At 39.3% G+C, this 19,389-nt stretch overlaps 1 protein-coding gene across 2 annotated transcripts in view; it reads left to right on the forward strand.

Moving 5' to 3' along the window:
• The window catches only part of REEP3 (receptor accessory protein 3), a 53,153-nt gene extending 34,256 nt beyond the window's left edge, over window positions 1-18,897 (forward strand). For both annotated transcript variants that reach the window (XM_034662586.1, XM_034662587.1), the window contains 3 exons: window positions 5,490-5,637; window positions 14,608-14,753; window positions 15,459-18,897. In XM_034662586.1, coding sequence (XP_034518477.1) covers window positions 5,490-5,637; window positions 14,608-14,753; window positions 15,459-15,515 — 351 coding nt within the window. In that variant the 3' untranslated portion in view covers window positions 15,516-18,897. The remainder of the gene's footprint in view (window positions 1-5,489; window positions 5,638-14,607; window positions 14,754-15,458) is intronic.
• The last annotated feature ends 492 nt before the right edge of the window (window positions 18,898-19,389 follow it).

Raw genomic sequence — 19,389 nt, forward strand, 5'->3', positions numbered from 1 at the left:
GCTTTCTGTTTGTGAAAGGATTTGAGGATATTCAGCTGCTTTGTATCATGCATTTAAAAAAAGAGCATTTGTCCAGACAATGGAAAGAAGGGTCATACTATTTTCTTGACAATCTAAGGAAGCAGAATGTTATAATGAATATTTAATTTACTAATAGTCTCGTTATCTGTATTTTCTAGCCCGATTCTGCCCTAATTATGCATGAGATTTTGGGCAGACCATCTGCACTGATCTAAGTATTAATTTTCTCACCTATAAATCAAAGAGGTGAAACCTGACTTCTAAAACCTCTTATAGCTCTCAAACAGTGGTTGGTCCTCACTGGGAGGGGATTTTTGCCCCCGAAGGAACATTTGGCAACGTCTGGAGACATTTCGGGTCGTCACAGCTGACAGTGAGGGGTGCTGCTTTTTGCGTCTGGGGGGTAGAAGTCAGGAGTGCTGCGTAACGTCCTATGATCCACAACAAATTATCCAGCCCAAAACAGCAATAGTGCTGAGACTGAGAAAGCTTGATCTAAAAGTATGAGTCAGAAAAAGCTAAAAGGATTTATGAATATGTATAGACAGTTTGGGTATGGTGGGTTACAGACGACTTTATTTTCTTCATATTTTCCTCTGTTACAAATGTCCTTTGATAAATATATGTTGCTTTAATCTTAAAACCACTGAAACATATTATTCACTTAATGCAAATGCAGTCAATTCCATTCTAGGCTTAATCAGATTAATTCTCAAATGTCCTCAGGGGAAAAGGAGATTGCCCTAAAAACTTGGAACTAACCTTATCTGCATTTTAATGTAATATATCAAAGATCAACAAGAAATAGAGCTTAATGGTTATTCATTATTGCACAGTAGGGTAAGAATTACTCTGTAGGAGATTGTAAGTTTACAAAAACTACTGATTATGTTTTCAAATTCCTTTTTTTTTAAGATTTATTTATTTTTATTTGAGAGAGAAAGAGCATGGGGGGGGTTGGGGGAGGGAATTCTCAGGTAGCCTCCCCACTGAGCACAGAGCCTCGACTTGGGACTCCAAATCCCAGAACCCTGAGATCATGACCTGAGCCAAAATCAACAGTCGGAGGCTTAAGGGACTGAGCCACCCAGGCACCCTGGTTGAAAGTTTTATCCTAAAATGCTGATGATAAGCATGGTAAATTCCCCTTATTTAACACAAAATATAATAATTTTAACATAGTGTTTAACTAGGAAGTGAAGTATTTAAACAAAGGCAGAATTCTTTGAGAGTAACAGAGTTAGAATTAGTCATACATACAAGGTCTCTTTTCTCAGCTGAAGAATCTTGCCCAGAGCATGAATGTGCTGGATCTGAACCCAACCCAGTCCGCCCCTACAGGTGTTCCCATTTTAAATGGACGTTCTGGGCCTATCCAAATTCAAACCCTGAGAACTTTGAGTCACCTGAAGGGTTTAGGACACTCCTGCTAGTGAGTATCAGTTTTAATGTAAAATACTCTGCAAAATAGTTCTTAATTACTTTGATTTTTGTGTTCTCATCATAATCTTTCTGTTACTTTCTCTTTGATTTTTAGGATCAATTTTAACATAAGCACTGTTCGTACAATTCTGTAGAGAATGGGATCTAAGATCTGGGATATTGACTTACCTCGTAGATGGGAACTCCCTTCCTCCTTATTGACTAATGGCCAAAAGTGCTGTTTCCACATGTCTTTTCCTCTTCGAACTAGAACCTTTCTGCATTTTTCTTATACTTTTGGCTTAATATTATAGAGACCAAATAGAAAAAAATAAATAAAGCATTATTAATTTAAACAAAACCTCAATACATTTTAGCATTGTTACTGACAAATGACTCTATAATGCCCTACTTGTGCCCTCAAAATAGAGAAACAGTGTTTCTTTTGATGATGGGAGTAAGGGATTGGATATAGGAGAAATGAGCAGGAAATAGATCAGAAATTCTTACACATTACAATTAAAACTTCACTGTAAAAATAGAAACTGTTCGTTTAAAGAGTTGTAGCCAGGCATTGGAGGAAATGAAAGGAAATCAGAGTCACATCCAGTTTATAGTAAACAGTATTCAGATCTAGGAAAACAAAAACTTCACTATACCATCTATCTATAATTCACCATCTATCTATAATTCTAATTTTGTAATATTAAAGCAATTGTTGAGAAGAAGAATAAAATCACCCATCCCATTTGCCTCAACATCATACTGTTTTCATTTTTGCATATTTTCCCTGTCTGCTTAAACCATACCACATACTTGCAACCATATTGTGGATATGATTAAGAATTCTGAGGTCGGGGGGAAGGTTTCCACTTAACATTTTATTTTAAACATAATTTCTTTGTTAATGGGCTTTTTGTGCTGAAGATACAAAAATTGGAGGGAATAGGTCTGCTTTTAAGTGTGATTATTTTATAATTAGCCTTCTTTAAAGTGGTCACATGGGTCACTTTAAAGTGGTTACAGACTTAGAATTTATGTAATGTTTTTGAAGTTCACAATACTGCATTAATTCTCTCTTCCCACATTAGTTCTATTCTGGGCCCATAAGAAAATAAACAGTGGAAAACCCCATTTTTTGAGGCGGTAATGGCTGTTGAAGTGTTGGGAGTCCTCCAAGAGTGTACACAGCTCCCTTTTGCTTTTCCCTGCGGTACTCGGCCTTCCTTGAAGCCTTGAGGATATTGATAATACTTGGGGCGATAGGGTTGGTTACCAGGAGCTCTGTTAAAATCCAGATACCTCAGGTTGGTCATTGCTCACCTTTAATCAGCGTGAAGCAAACGCCTGGTGGACGGCGTGGTCTACCTGTGTGAACCTGTGACCGTACCTGCAGTTCTCTGCCCAGCCTCTGCTCCTGCAGTGCAGTGTCTGTGGAGAACTCTGCAGCAGTCAAGGGCAATGAAAAAGAAGAGGCAGCAAAAGAACATTTAGTTTACTTACTATGCGCTCACTATCAGTGCCATACCAGTCAGTACACTAGGAGAAGAGAAGAAGCCTAAAATTAGTCACTCTCCTTTAGTTTCTGAAATTCCTTCTCTGGAGACAGAATATACACAGCAGAACCGTAGAACTAACGGGAATGTGTGAGTTCATCTGTGACGTATGCTCTAAGCAATTAGCGGATCATACCCGTTAAAGATACCAAAGTCTGTGGATGATATAGTACTGGATTGATTCAGTGGCAGTTTGACTTACTTGCATTCTGAGACGTTCGTTCTTGAGTGGGAGGGTTTGGCAGTCACAGCCCACCTTGGAAATTGCACCTGAGCCGGGGAGCGGGCGTCCCAGATGTGTATGCCGGTTGTCATGTTTGGCAGGAGGTGAAAAGTCAAGAGTTGCTGGGAGGGGGCACAGAAATACAAAGGTGTGGTAAAGAGAATGACAGTTCTGAGAAAACAAAGGGCCTTCTCTTCAGATGTGCGCTGGTCACTTCCTTCTAGCGCATCTCTGATGTCTTCTGCCCCCTATCTCTTTAAAATGGTATCTGATCAAGAGGAAGAAAGTGTTGGGGCGCCTGGGTGGCACAGCGGTTAAGCGTCTGCCTTCGGCTCAGGGCGTGATCCCGGCGTTATGGGATCGAGCCCCACATCAGGCTCCTCCGCTATGAGCCTGCATCTTCCTCTCCCACTCCCCCTGCTTGTGTTCCCTCTCTCACTGGCTGTCTCTATCTCTATCGAATAAATAAATAAATAAAATCTTTAAAAAAAAAAAAAAAAGAGGAAGAAAGTGTAATGGATTCAACTATGACAAGAATGTTTAAAGACATGTGGAACCCAATTATGTTTATTGAGAATATAGACCCTTTAATTTCAGTTTCTTTTCACAATTTAAAAAATGTAGAAATACAGAGCCTAAGTGGGGTATAGAAATGGCATTTTGACATTATGTGATATCACTAACTCAGAGTAGCTGAATCAAGATCTTTTTTCAGCATAAAATGTAGTAATGTCCAAATGTTTATAGTGTCTCAGGCTTTGAAATCTAGAAATTGAAAGAGGCACCATTAGGGATGAGTTTCTACAGTAAAATTCTAACTAGAGGCAGCCATAAATTCACATGTGTGAGAAGAAATAATAAGAGTAAAAAACCTTTAGAAGAATATTTTTAAAACAGCTATAAATAAGAAATGAGTCATCTGTATGCTATGCAAATTTTTGAAGTGGGTAAATTTAGAAATTATTTTTTACCTTTATATTTGGGAAAGAAATGTAGTTAGGTCTGTAAAGTTCAGAAATGTCCCTGTCAGAGCTGGGCAGTGATGAAAATTATTGGACTTTCTACAGTGATGGAAATGTTCTCCATCTGTGCTATCCAGTACGATAGCCACAAGCCACGTGTGACTGTTGAGCATTTGAAATGTGCAATTGAGAAACTAAATTTTTTATTTTAGTTTATTTAAATTTCAATACCCACATGTACCCAGTGTCTATCATATTGCTAAGGCTTTAAAATGACTTAAAGTCGGGGGTACCTGGGTAGCTCAGTCACTTAAGCATCTGAGTTCCACTCAGGTCATGATCTCAAGGTCCTAGGATTGGCCCGCATCCAGGCCGGCACTCAGCAGGAATCCGCTTCTCCTTCTCCCTCTGCCCTTCCCTGCTCGTTCTCTCTCTCTCTCTCAAATAAATAAATAAAATCTTTAAAATAAAAAATAAATAAATAAACTGACTCAAAGTCAAATTGCATAGTAGTAGATATGCCTTGCCAGGTAGTGAATTCATTAACTAAATATCACTTTGTATCCAAGATTCTTTGGCTCTTTTTTTTTTTTTTTTTTTTTTTTTACCTTGTACTAAGTAGAGTCATTACCACTCCTGATTTAGCTTATCTCTAAAACAGTATGTCTTTGGGGTGCCTGGGTGGTTCAGTCTGTTAAGCTACCAGTTCTTGGTGTTGGCTCACGTCACGATCTCAGGCTTGTGAGATCAAGCCCACATCCAGCTCTCCGCTCAGCGGGGAGGGGAGTCTGCTTGAGATTCTTTCCCCCTCCCTCTCCCTCTGCCCCTCCCCCCCACACACACACTCTTTCTCTCTCAAAAAAAAAATTAAACAGTATGTCTTTTATTTTAAAAACTTCTAAATCATAAGCCCCAAAGTGCCTGTTTTAGGAGAGAGCAAAATAACGGATGCTGTCTACTCGGAGGATAAGCTCATCATACTTTTTTTTACATTTAAAACAAATTACAAAGCTGAAATGTTTGGGAATGCAATGTACTGATGTCTAGAACTTACTTTGAAATGCATTTTAAAAATGGGTTGATGGATGGATAGATGGTGGATGTGTGGTAAAGAAAATAGAGCAAACTGTAAACAATCTAAGGCTGTTTGCTGTGCTGTTCTTTCAATTTTTCTGAAAGTTTCATAATAAAATCAGTCAGCCTCATGATAAAATGTTGGGAGAAATTTAAATGTAAGCATATGAAATATTTTAATGTGTGTGTTTTTTTTTCCTCTCTTGGATCTATCTCTTCTCTGTTATATAGAGCCAAGGAGCAATAACGGAACGTTTACGAAGTTTTAGTATGCATGATCTAACAGCTATCCAAGGCGATGAGCCTGTGGGACAAAGACCATTCCAACCTTTACAAGAAACAAAAAAGAAAAGTAAATCAGTCTCCGGTGACTCAGCAGGTGTGCTTGTTTGTTTTGATATATTTTTCTTTCACAATTGGAATTTTGAGTCCAGGTGGGTACCAAAATAATACATGGTAACTCTGAATTTGAGTAGGCATGATTTACGCTGATGTTTGTGAATTTACACTTAATTCTCGCAATTTTCTCTAAATAAAGTTGGTGCTTGCCTTTTGTTGACTCTAGAGATAATCCAACTGAGAAAGTAACAGGAGCCTCTTGTGCGGCCATGACTTTTTAGGCGCCTTCGGTGTGGCTCCCCCCAGCTCCCCACCACCGACACCAGTTCAGACCTGTGATCAGTCCTCTTTCAACTCAAACCGTGTAGTGATATCTACGGAGCTTTATAGCTAAACACTCTTTGGAGCTTTATAGCTAAACACTCTTTACTGTAAATGCCGTGAACAAATAAGGATATTGACTCACAAGATAAAAAGTTTGAAGTGGTTGACAAAGGATGATTCAGTTTGTAAATAGGATTACTGCAATGGGAAATATGTGGAAATGACAGATCCTCATTCAAGAATGAACTTGTAGGTATTTCTGATGTAAATTAGGAGCATGGCAGAGTTGATATGTTCTAAAACTTCAGTAAATTATTCCGATCTTAGAAATACACACCTAAATAAAAAGACATCGCTCCTTAGTCATTTTATCACATGTAAGAAAGTTTTAGTTCAAGGCTCAGCTGAAAATTAATACCTTCACGACATTTCTTACTAACATATCGTTAAGTCCATAAGGTACACGGCTATTTGATGTTTTGTTTTAAGTAGTTTTCTTTTGAGGGAGGTTAAAAAATCATCCTTTATATTGAAACCAATTTGAGAAATAAAATAACAGTTCCTTCCTATAGAGAAAAAATAGTGAACTTTCTTCTGTTCTGTCGAGAATGAATAACTTTACCAAGTGGGTGGCTGTTAGGTTAGAGGTAGAAATTAAGCCTTGGCCATTGATTAAGGTAGGAATGAGAACCGTTGAACTTTGAACCATTATCCTTAATATGTTAACAGTGTAAAAGTAGTTTCTAATACAGGCATTTTCTTAATATACATTTAAAAATTATGTATACTGATTTTGATTATGGGGGCTACTGTATATATTTTGCTTGATTGGGACCAACTGAGTCCTTTATCAGTAGTTTATTAATAATTATACTTTAGAATTGGCTAAGAATGGGGGCCCCTGGGTGGCTCTGTAGGTTAAGCATCTGCCTTCGGTTCAGGTCATCATCCCAGGGTCCTGGGATCGAGCCCCACATCGGGCTCCCTGCTCAGCGGGGAGTCAGCTTCACCCTCTACCTGCCGCACTGCCTGCTTGTTTTCTCTCTCTCTGTGTCAAATAAATAAAATCATTAAAAAATAAAAAAGGTACCACGTATTGCATGGTGCACTGGGTGTTATACGCAACTAATGAATCATCAAGCTTTACATCGGAAGCCGGGGATGTACTGTGGTGACTAACATAATATAATAAAAAATCATTAAAAAAATATATATATATATATATATATAAATAAAACAAAAAAAAATAAAAAAGGTAAAATTGGCTAAGAATGATATTCTACTATTCACATGAAAACAAGATGATAAATATGAAAATCCATAGCTATCTTTATGATATTCATCTATTAAACTTAAAATGATGTGACTAAACTATTTTAAGATAATAAGGTGCTATTTAGTTCTTCTGTTAAATTTTAAGCCATGAAATTAAAATAACTTAAGACTAGAGAGTTATGAAGTAAGTAGTAGCAGGACAAGAAAGGGACTTGTTCAGTTATGAAATCAAAATTTTAATATGTATTACTTTGCCCGAGTTCCAAGTTTCCTACAGAACGTATATATTCTGAGCTCTTCTTCCCTAAGGAAGAAATTTAACAAAAACATTCTCTCTCAAAAATATTTTTAAAAAGTTGTAAGGTTCCAGGACAGGAATAGTTGAAGAGAAGATAATTATAGATAGTCTATGTAAACACAAGTCCAGATATACATGGAAATTTATCAAATGAGGATGATGGCCTCTCGGGTGGGGGAAAGGCAGAGAAATAAGGGTATCAGAATAATTGCTAGACTTAGAAGATGGGGTAGGGAATGAAGTTACACCTCTGTGTCAAGCCTTTCATCAAAATACCTAAAAGATTAAGACTTACATGTGAGATACTGAACTATAATATAGTGGGACGTTCCTGAGTGTATATTTATATCCTTAGGATATGCCAGACTTCTTAAGCATAACATCAGAACCAGAAGACATAAAGGAAAAACGTGAGAGATTTTTCTATGTAAAAAAAATGTATGACATATATGGGAAAAATATTCCACACCATAAAAAACAAACTAGAAGAAAAATTCTTGTCTGATACAGGCAAAGGGTTCAGATTTTAGCCATACAAAGAATTCTTACAAGCCAATTATTGTTAATTCTACCAAAGACTACAACTGGCCAATTAATACATGAAAAAGATACTCAGCCTCACAAACAGTAAATTAAAATGGTAATAATAGTAATTTTTGCTCACCAGGTTGGCACAGAGATTTTTTTAATTAGCAGTGTTCTGTGTTGGCAACTATTCTAGTTCTCTTTTTCTGTGTAACGAACTACGAACAGTGGCCTTAAAAAAAAGTCACAGTCCTCTTGCTCCTGAATCTGGGGGAAACTGGGCTCAGGAAAGCAGGTCTTGCTCTGGGTCTTAATGCAGCCACAGTGAGACAGCACCTGGGGCTGGAGTCATAGTGTCAAAGTCTTCTTCACTCACACGTCTGGTGTGTTAGCTGTGAGGAGTCACACAGCGGATGGCTCCAGCATGTGGGGCCTCTGTGGCCCCTTACGTCTCTCTGCGTGCTCTCTAAGAGTTTTGAGGCTTCTCACCTGTCAGTTAAAAGCTCCCAGAGCCAGTGTTCCAAGAGAAGTGGCAGGAGTCAGACAGCATCACTTCCGCCTTAGGGCAGTTTGTTGAGTATCTACAAACATCTTCCAGGTTTAAGGGAAGAGGAGGGGCGCCTGGCTGGCTCATTCAGGGGAGCACGCGACTCTTGATCTCAGGATCGTGAGTTCAAGCCCCATGTTGGGCGTAGAGATTACCTTTAAAAAATGTTAGGGGCGCCTGGGTGGCACAGCGGTTAAGCGTCTGCCTTCGGCTCAGGGCGTGATCCCGGCGTTATGGGATCGAGACCCACATCAGGCTCCTCCGCTATGAGCCTGCTTCTTCCTCTCCCACTCCCCCTGCTTGTGTTCCCTCTCTCGCTGGCTGTCTCTATCTCTTTCGAATAAATAAAAAATAAAAATAAATAAAAAATGTTAAAAAAAAAAAAAAGAGAGAGAGATCTAAGGGAAGAGGAGAGAAGTGTCAGAATTTGTGGACATGTTTTAAAATCACAGCAGGGGCACCTGGGTGGCACAGCGGTTAAGCGTCTGCCTTCGGCTAAGGGCGTGATTCCGGCATTGTGGGATCGAGCCCCCCATCAGGCTCCTCCGCTATGAGCCTGCTTCTTCCTCTCCCACTCCCCCTGCTTGTGCTCCCTCTCTCGCTGGCTGCCTCTATCTCTGTCGAATAAATAAATAAAATCTTAAAAAAAAAAAAAAATCACCACAGCAAGCATGTTGGAGATTTAAGTGGAATAACCCTTTTTGATGACAATCTGGTAATAATTGTCAAAATTTATCCCTTTAACTCAGCAAGAAACTTCTAGGACTATGTCATAAAGCAATAATCAGACAAGTGTTCAAAGATGTATGTACAAGAACGTTCATCTCATTGTTTATAGTAACAAAATACGGAACAAACCAAATACCTAAGAAAAATGGTTAAGCAGAAGCGTGGTAATATATTAGCTGTGAAAATTCATACTGTCGGTGTATACTTGCTGACATGAAAACATATCCAGATCTTGGGGAAATAATAACAATAAAACAATATGAGTGTTATGCTATAGAGACCCAATAAATAGATGAAATGAATTAGTATATTTGAATTTTCAAATGCGTATACACGGGAGAGTCTGGAAGGGTATTGCCAAAAGATAACCGTGTTCAGTTCTGAGTATGGGACTTCAGTGATTTTTTTTTAAATCAACGTATTTTCAAAATCAGAAAGAACAATACTCTTGCTTTTGAAAAATACGGTACTCATTTTTTTAATGTCATAAATTATTTTTTATTTCATTTACTTCCAGAATTCTTCAAGAAAAGATAGTAAGTTTTTCCGTGTGGTAATTGCACGCACATTGCGAAGTCTGTTCGCTGGTTCACGTGATCAATACATTTACGTCAGATGCTCTGCTTGTTCACACAAGCAAACTCAGATTTCTGGAAATTTGAGTTCAATTTGAAAACTCACCATGGCCCGCTGAGTGGTTTGAGGTTAAGTGGTCAAGAGAAGTCCTACTTTGATGAAGTGATTTAAGTCTGCATGTTGTCACTATGGCAAAAAGAGCTCCCTCCAAATGCTGCTTTGTAAGAAAATGGACGCCTTGAACATGATGTTCACATTCTTTGAAAGAACACCACATTGTGATAAGTGGGAATATATTTTCTGCAAAGAAATTGCTGCTCCCATATCAGTTAAAAATGGTCCAATATTCCCTTTCAATACCAGTAAATAAAGAAAGAAAGCACGTATTTTTTGTTTTGCTTTAGGTGCTTTACATATGTATTTAATCCTTAAGATGACTGCACAGTTTAAATATTTCATCTTTTTTTTTTTTTTAAGATTTTATTTATTTGTTTGGCAGAGAGCACAAGCAGGGGGAACAGCAGAGGGAGAGCTAGAAACAGGCTCCCCGCTGAGCAGACAAACCCCACCTACCCACCCCCACCATGTGGGGCTCGATCCCAGGACCCTGGGATCATGACCTGAGCTGAAGGCAGATAGATGCTTAACCGACTGAGCCACCCAGGTGCCCCTCATCTTTATTTTTTAGATCTTTTTTCTTAAGATTTTAATCATTTATTTGAGAGAGAGAGCGTGAGCGAGAGAGCACATGCAGGAGGAGAAGCAGAGGGAGAAGCAGGCTCCCCACTGAGCAGGGAGCCCAACATGGGGCTCCATCCCAGGACCCCAAGATCATGACCTGAGCCGAAGGCAGATGCTTAACCGACTGAGCCACCCAGGTGCCCCTATTTTTTAGGTAATTAAACTGAGGCAGAAGGAGATTAAAATACCTGTCAGGGGCTAGCTACATAGTCAATGACAGAAGTGAGGTCTCCAAGCTTCTTTTTCCTTTATAAAAAGGCTACACTTAGTGGTATGGTTGGGCTGAAACTAGGAATTAAAATAGCTTGAGCAGGTAGCAACCTTAGAGGTGCTTTAGTTAAAGATGGCAAATAGGTGTCCTGCCTACTCCCTGCTCCCGTGTGCACCGTGGCAGACGTTGCTGAAGGACTGGGGCACTTTTCCCACGCTGGCTTCCAGGCCCCCTCAGCGTCGTGCCCCGGACAGCTCAACTGGGTCAGAGTTGGCATTCATCACCTGTCCTCTGTCTCACCGCCTTACCGTACAAGAAAACAAAGGCCTGGCGAGAAGCAAGACTCACTCTGGGTCTCACCACTAATAGGTGGTGAATTACTCACGTCTCCTAACAGGTCTCCTTCCAGGTCAAACTTCCTATGATTCCGCACTACATGATTATGTAGAAACTGCTTAAAGCAGTGGATTGCTAAGTACTGGATTCATGTTGGCTTCTATTACTATTAAAGGGCGGGGGGGACTTAAAATACATCAACTCTAAGGTGTAGGAGCTGCGTGAATACCAGGTCGGTTTCCTGAAGTGGAGACAGAGCTCTGGGCTGAAGCTGGCCGAACAGCTACAGCGTTAGGTCCCAGGGCCCCAGGGTCATCCAGGCTCCTCAGCCTGAGTCCCCGCTCACTGCTCGTCAGAAATCTGCGTGTGAGGGCTCTGTCCAGTGTAGATCAGTGATGGAAAGCAGTCAACCTTAGCATCACCTTTGTATGGCACCAGCTGTACCCCCAGTCCCTCCAGCAGCTTCGCTTTCCCCAGGCCTGGCAGTCCCGTAAAGCCCTCAGCCCGCTCACTGAGAGCCTGCTATGGGAGATCTGGGCTTCCCTCGTAGTCTCGGCTCTCCCTCTTCCTCCCAGCACTTCTAAATCCTTGGACAACTTTGATTAACATTTCCTCCACTCACAGCAGAATGTTCATACATACTCATTTCCAGGTTTTTAGGTGGAATAGAAGATGCATGTTTTAGTGAAGGTATTTGACTTGACTCCTCTCTTTTTGATGCAGTTTGGTTGAATAAATTGCTAACTTAAACTTGTCAGTTTCATCTTCTTATAGATCCCCAATTTGGCTACTGTCTCTGTCTTTGCTCCTTGGACCGCATCATTTCTGACCTTCCATACTGCAGTAACCTCCCTGCTTCCAGTCTTCACTTCTGATTCATTCCCCGAGGTGCAAAAAGAACCTTTGAAAGACCCCAGATGTAATCATGTCACCCTTGCGCTTGAAATGCTTCAGTGGCCCCCCCACACTGCTCTCTGATGAAGTCCAAACTCAGTAGCATGTGGTGTATAGCTCCCTGCCTTGTTCTCCCACTCCGTCATGTGCTAGCGATACAGAATCATGAGGCTTTCAGAGGTTAGCCACCACCAAGAAGGCCTCTCTCACAACTACTTTCCCCCACCCCCAGGCTGAGTTAATTATCTCACTGTGGGCTCCCATAGTACCTCATCCAGTTACAGCCTCTGTTGCAGTATTGTAAGGCCCGTTCAAGTCTGGTTCCCCTATTGGACATTTGGGTAAAAAATGACAGTTGTGTCTTTTTCAAGATTGTATCCCCATAATTTAGCGCACTTCCGAACACATGAATTTTTTTTAATATTTGTGGAATAATGAATCAATCCATCACTTTCTCCGAAACCATAATTAGAAAGCTAATAAGATTCGTTGCCTGAAATTAGGACACAAAGAATAAGGTGTGTATATAATCCTCTCTTGAATGAAGTTCCAGTTCCTAATCATATTCGTAAAGTGAGCGCGATTAAAATAGCAAGGGCCGTGTTTGTTGGCCTGTAGTCTTGTGCTTCATCTGCAACCTTAGAGAACTTTCTGGTCATAGTTGCTTCCTCTCTGACTCTCCTTGATTCCTCATTCTGCGTTTTACCTTAGTTTTATTGGGATCAGGAATATTGTGTAAGCAACAGCGATAGAGAAAAATCTAGAAATGGCAACCTTAAATTTTTTTTCTGGTTTACCCAATTATGAAAATAATACAATTTTAAATAAAATTGGGCAAATTTTTAAAAAAAGAAAAAACGAATTTTAAAATCACCAAAAAACCCACTTTCAAGAGATCTCATGGTTTCATTGTTTTTCCTTTGTTTCTGTATGTACATTTTTTTTCCACTTAATACTGTATCAGGAGCTTCCTGCCAGGACCACTGACCCAGCCCCTCCCTGGGCCACGCTGGCCTTGCAGCAAGCAGTGCCGCTCCCCACCTGCCCTAGCCCCCAGCAGGTGCTCTCTCTTCTACCTAGAACACAGTTCCTTGGACTGATGCAGGAAAACAAAGGATCTTGGCCTAAATTATGACTGATTCTACTCTCAGATCCTTCCTAATTTTTAACCTGGAAGTCTAGCAGCGTAAAATTGTACTTGCATAATATACAACAAAGGTGTATATTTTATTATGAGACTAAGAAGCTTATTAACAACTCTTCATGGTTTGTTCCATGAGTCTCAAGTTATGCATGGCCTGGGAGAGCAGATTAACAAACGTCGACTCAGTATATTTTTCTTCACATGCAAGGAGTCCATCGCTTGCCCCCTCCTGAACCTGGGAAAACTCCTTTTTCCTCATCTGAAGATTTAGATATTTGTGCTCCTTATCCTTATTAAAGGAGAATTTGAAACTTCATGGGGCCTTGTGACCTCACCCTTGTCTGTATAACTGGCTGCTTATCTTTCTAGCACTGTGGTTGCTATAGACTTAGGCTAACCCTGTGTGGCTCCATCCCGGCCGTGGCTCTCAGATAGGCCCTGCACAGGGACATCAGCATCACTTAGGGACTTGTTAGAGATGGCAAATCTCAGCCCCACCCTCGGCCCGGCAGTCTTTGTATTAGCGAGTTCTCCGAGTTCTCCGGGTGACTCTCAATGTGTGCTAATCAGTCTTTGCTAAGCCTGAGAACCACAGCCTCAGGAACGCTCCCGTTCTTGTCTGTGAACCCCAGCATCGGAATGCTGCCAGACTTCTGACAGTAACCAGCCCGCTACCTGGATGTTTGCAGATTGGCCAAGGTTCCATCTTCTGTAGCTACATAGGGCAGCCTGTTTGCACACCCGCGTGCGCTCGTGCTGACCTTCCTGACGCAGGCTGTTTTCCTTACGAACATCTGTCATCACAGCCCCTCGTGTTTCTAATTACTCTGGCCTGTCCAGCTGGGTTGGATCTCAGCAGCTGCAACTGCCTTGGCTTACCATCTCCGTCACCTGCCCCCGGTGAACTTAACGCACCCAAAGTCCCAGCCCCTTTGGGTATTACTTGACTCCTTAAATTCACCCTCCCGTTCCCAATCTCGACAAAAGTTTTGACGCACAGTGGGCGGAAACCCTTCATTTCTCATTTAAACTCAAAGGCACAAATGACAAACTCGATAAAACACCAAATTGCTTAGATCGTTTAGAGTTCACGAAGAGATCTGTCTCAATATATATCTGCTTATATTCTTTGAGTCTTGAACACGGTGTTTGTTACGTACTCAAAAACAAATTTTGAATTATTCTGAAAAACGCATAGTAAAAATAGGGAAACTTCCTGGAAGCGATGAATTATGAGCCTCATCTAGGATAGTGTGCGGGGCAGAGACTGACGATAAAGGGCAGGGAGCACATTCCAGATGGAAAAGGGAGAGGAGCGAGGGGCAAATGCAAACCCTACGAGAAGTGCGCGCAGATGGAGTCCTGTCCTTTCACCAAAACTCGCTGGTTTTGACGACTCGACTCGTTTAGGTTATGGAATTCCACTGAAAGACGGAGACGAGAGAACTGATGTAGAAACGGAGGGGCCATATTCAGACGATGAGATGTTAACACACAAAGGGCTTCGAAGATCGCAAAGCATGAAATCAGTGAAAACCGTGAAAGGCCGCAAAGAGGTTAGTCTGGTAGAGTTGTCTTCCTAATGACTTTCGTGAAAGGCTTTCCCTGCTGCATCAACACTCAGGACACTAATGATCCCTAAGGGAAGAACGGGGCGGGGGGGGGGGGGGGGGGGGGGGGGGGATTGGCAGTGACATTTAAAATTCTCTACTCAGATCGGATATATTAGGATCTGTGGGAATTTACAACATGGTAAATCCCTACTTCCCCTGTGAGTAGAAAGTGGTATTCTCATAGAGCGAAGTCACACGGTGGTCCCAAGCCCCCAGTGCCAGCCCTGCACTGAAGCAGAGAGAGCAACTAACAAAAATAACTGCATGGTTCTGCTTTGAACCAACCCTGTATGAGGATTAAATAGAAGTTTATCCGTAAGAATATTATTGTCTTTGCGCCCAGAAAGCAGTGGAGGAATCCAGTCTGTGGCCTCCGATCATTGTGAACAATTGGCATGCCAGGCAAAGCAGAACTAACAACAGTTGTTTGCATTTGTTACTAGTGATACTAGCCTATATCCGGCCTAGTACCAACTCCATTTTTTAGTATGTCAGCAGCGATGTCTTCTGAGTATGCAAGCACATTTCTAGGATAACTGATTGTTTTTATTAGAAAGTTATAAAATTATTACTACGATTATGAACTATTCAGTTCTAAGTCCAAAAGTAATCATCTGATTTGTAATCATGACACCTTTCTCTCCTCAGGTGCGATACGGATCACTAAAATATAAAGTAAAGAAGAGACCACAGGTGTATTTTTAGTCATCTGCACTTCAAGAATCCCAACACAAATTACACTAATACATTGACTTTTTTGCTAACATTATTCATTCAGGATTTATACATTAAAATAATACTTTAAATTGTGGCGGTGATAGGGTTTATTTTCACCAATTTAAATAGCTTTTATTTCTTTCACCATTACTTCCATTCCTGACTACTAAAGGTAGTTACGCAAAGCTTATTTATGTATATGTATATGTATATGTATCTCAGAAATAATAGAATATCGTGTTGTCTGTTTTCAAATTCCTCAACAACATTGAGTGCCTGGGATATTAAGATGAAACACAAACCCACAGTATACTTGAAAAGAGTCTTTTTGCGGTTGAAGATACATCAGCCTTTGTGCTATTGTATTCGTGTTTACCTCCGTTTATATTCTGTCTATCACATGAGGATCGTAATTAAATAGGCCTTTGATCCAGCAGTGATAGGACAAGGGCATAATGTAAGATACAGCGTGTTTTATATATTCTTTAAATTTTTACTTTTTTAATACTTTCTGGTTTTTCCACCATCGACTGAAAGTTTTCGAAACAAATATTTGAAAGCCAGGTCTCCACATAGCACTTTTATTCCTGACTAGTTTTGCACACTTGAAAATTGTTTACTTATTTGCAACTGTACATTTATTTTAAGTTTTATTGACACTGTCTTTATTATTTGTCATATCCCGACATGTCACATTTATGCCTTGAATTTCGACGTCTCTTTTCCTGTGGGTTTCTTTGTTAAATTCATTAGATTCTAATATGAAAATACAGCTCATTGTTCAACTTTATTTCTAATTGTCTCCTCGGTAGGTAAGAAGCTGTTGTAAACATTAATCAGTTTTCCATACATCGTAGTTAAACTTAGCATGTTCTTGTTAACACTGGTTACATTTTCAGCATTTAAAATGAGTAGCTTTTGTGAAACAGGGTCATGAAGTTATCCAGCAGTCAGTCCATTCACAAGCCTGGCACTGATATGTGCTGCTAATTTATAAATCGATATTGACTAGAATCATTTAAATCTCCTGTCTTCTGGCTGAGATGGTTTCCTGAAGATAGGTGCCAATGCAAAATACAGATGTTAATCTTAAGTACTAGAAGCTACTAGAATAGATATTAGAAAAATATCTTTTAATCCAAGAGATTTTGAATTACGGAACGTGGAGGCTTTTTTAGGTGACATTGATAACTATGCATTATGAAGTCTCTGTTTCTCGTGGTGGTTTTAGTGATCAGTAGTCAAATTTGTACAGTTAATTCAGATAATTTACTTGACTGTTCTGTTTGTCCAAAAGAAAAAAACAGGGAGATTTGTGAGATCTTTGACTTTTCTACCTTTTTAAGAAATGAAGCCAGCGGGCAATGTATATTTAGGACCGCCTCAGAGTGTTGGCAGAGAACAGAATGTTTATTTAGGAGTACCTTAATTTAATTAACACATTGCTCTTGATACAAGTCTTAAACCATTTTCTAGACCATCTCACATTCTTGATACGTAACATCGAGAAAAATTTGCTCAACTTCTTTTCTCCAAAAGTTTAATTCTATGAATATCTTCATCTACTTTACCTTGACTAATTTGTAGCCTTTGGGTTTCTAGAAAAACTCTTGAATCTGTGTTCCAAATTGCTAGGAATTCTGATTATAAACTCTTGGAAGACAGTCTTATTTATATGCCTAGTACCAGGCTTATTAATACAACTGCTATATCCCATGTTTGTCTTTCCTGCCCAGAGGCCGTGTCATCTCAAGTTGCCTGACAAGGTCATGTAACTGACTCCGTATGAAAACATTACCTGTGTGGGCTGCTCTGCTCCATTTTATCTTTTCTAAGTCCGATCTGAGTATTAAGCCTATGCCTTAATTATAGTAAACTCATAAATACTCTTCTAAATTGGAGGCATTATTTATCCCTCTCCACTTCTACAAAAAAGACACCACAGGTCACAAAGGGGAAATGCATGTCCTCCTTTTTCATTGCGTCTCTCCACACAGTGCTTCCTCTGATCTGTTTCTCCTGTTGCATCCTTAGACACCGTGGAGGTCGCTTTGCTGTTCCATCATTTCCTTTCTCTCCTTTTCTTACATTTCTGAGATTTTGCCGCTTTTCTCTTGTGTGTGTTTTAGCATGCCCTTTCCTTGGAACTTTGTATGATAAGCTTATAAATCTCTGTCTCTCTTAAGGTGGAACAGGTCATTTTTTGTTTATCTGTTTGTGAGTCCACTGCTTTTAAAAGAGGTAAATTTCTCTCTCGACCACAGTGCCTTGCTTTCCCAACACCGCCATTTGGTGAAGGGGCATCAGATGCTGCACAAGCCTATAAAAGGCGTTAGAATGGTAGCTGTTAAAATTTATGCAGAAATTGTAGCCAGTGTTTTATTATATATTCACTCAACTTGCGCATTAATATTAACGATTTCCCGAGTTTGTTTGGAAGTGACAGTTGATCTGTTCTTTAGTTTACCGTGGTTTTTTTCTGGGATAAAAAACGAGCCAGAAGTAAGTCTGATTGCTAAGTAATTAATTAGGTAAACCCACGTAGGTCCCGCACAAGATTCCCTCCACACAACTCACTTTACGTATGTGGATTTGGCTAAAAAGTGGTAACTGCCAACATTACTGGTTATAAATACTTGACTACACAGATTGATGGAACAAAATTATTAAAGTGTTTTCAGGGAATTGAATCCATATGTCACCACCAAAGAGTTCTACAGTGTTATAAAATATGTAAATATTCCAAATTTCTGTAAAACACTGGTTGGATAAATATGTCTTCTTTCGTTTCCTTTTGTGAGATAACATAGTTTGAGCTTCTGTAATACTTGAACTTTTGTGTTGTTAAAAATAATCCAATGCTATCTTCTGTTATATATCAGTAATTTGTATGTTTAATTGGAATGTACTAAATTTTTATTTTGATTTTCTTTTATCAGGAAAATTAAGGAGTTAATATGTATCGACAAGCAATTTCCTACGTGTTCCTGTAGACTGATTCATTTGCAAAGCAATTAGGCAATTTTGAGATCGTTGTTACTGTGGTACGCAGTGTATATTTCTTAGTAAATATCATTTAAGAGTAAAACTTTCCAAAAGAAAAATACAGCTTTTTCCTCTAAATGGTTAAGATTTAATCTTCTAGTAGTATCCTACGGATTTGTTGTATATTAACTTTTTAAAAATGACCATGAATTAACATTTTCTCCTCTAATGCTTCTTAAATCTGTGTACTTTCATAGTTAAGAGAAAGCAGTTTTGTAATTTTTTAAACTCTTTGTAAAGGCTCTCTTTAGGCCTAGTATGGGGGTAATTTTGCAAATGTGTTTTTTGAAATCTTTAATATAAAATAAACTCATTTTATTAGTGACAACTTGTATTTGTGTGTGTGTGTCAGAGTACCTATGTTGGGTTCCATATTATTATTTATATTATTTATTATGGAGTATGTATATTATTTATTTATATTATTTATTTATCATGGAGTATGTATATAATATGTGTGTTTATATATAATATATGTATATTACATAATAGATTAACATACACACACACTTAAGATTCCAAATTACAGAGCAAATTATAAAAAAATCGTATACATCCCGGAGTGGTCATAGAGTTACAAAAGAAACACTGAATTGTTAAATTTGGATGTTGCAATGGGAAGATATATAAAAAAAAAATTAGTACAGAAACCCTAGCCATCAATTTGTATTGGTTAGCTGTCTCAGACATAAAATATAACACAAAATTCAGTTTTATGTATCCTGGAAATGTTCTGGGGTTCCATCTGTTTTAAAGTCAGACGTCTGTCTGCCTCACATGTAAGCTTTAGAGAGAAATCCTAGGTTAAAAAAGTTTT

Source organism: Ailuropoda melanoleuca, chromosome 6 (genome assembly GCF_002007445.2).
Source record: "Ailuropoda melanoleuca isolate Jingjing chromosome 6, ASM200744v2, whole genome shotgun sequence".
In the NCBI taxonomy this organism is placed as follows: domain Eukaryota; kingdom Metazoa; phylum Chordata; class Mammalia; order Carnivora; family Ursidae; genus Ailuropoda; species Ailuropoda melanoleuca.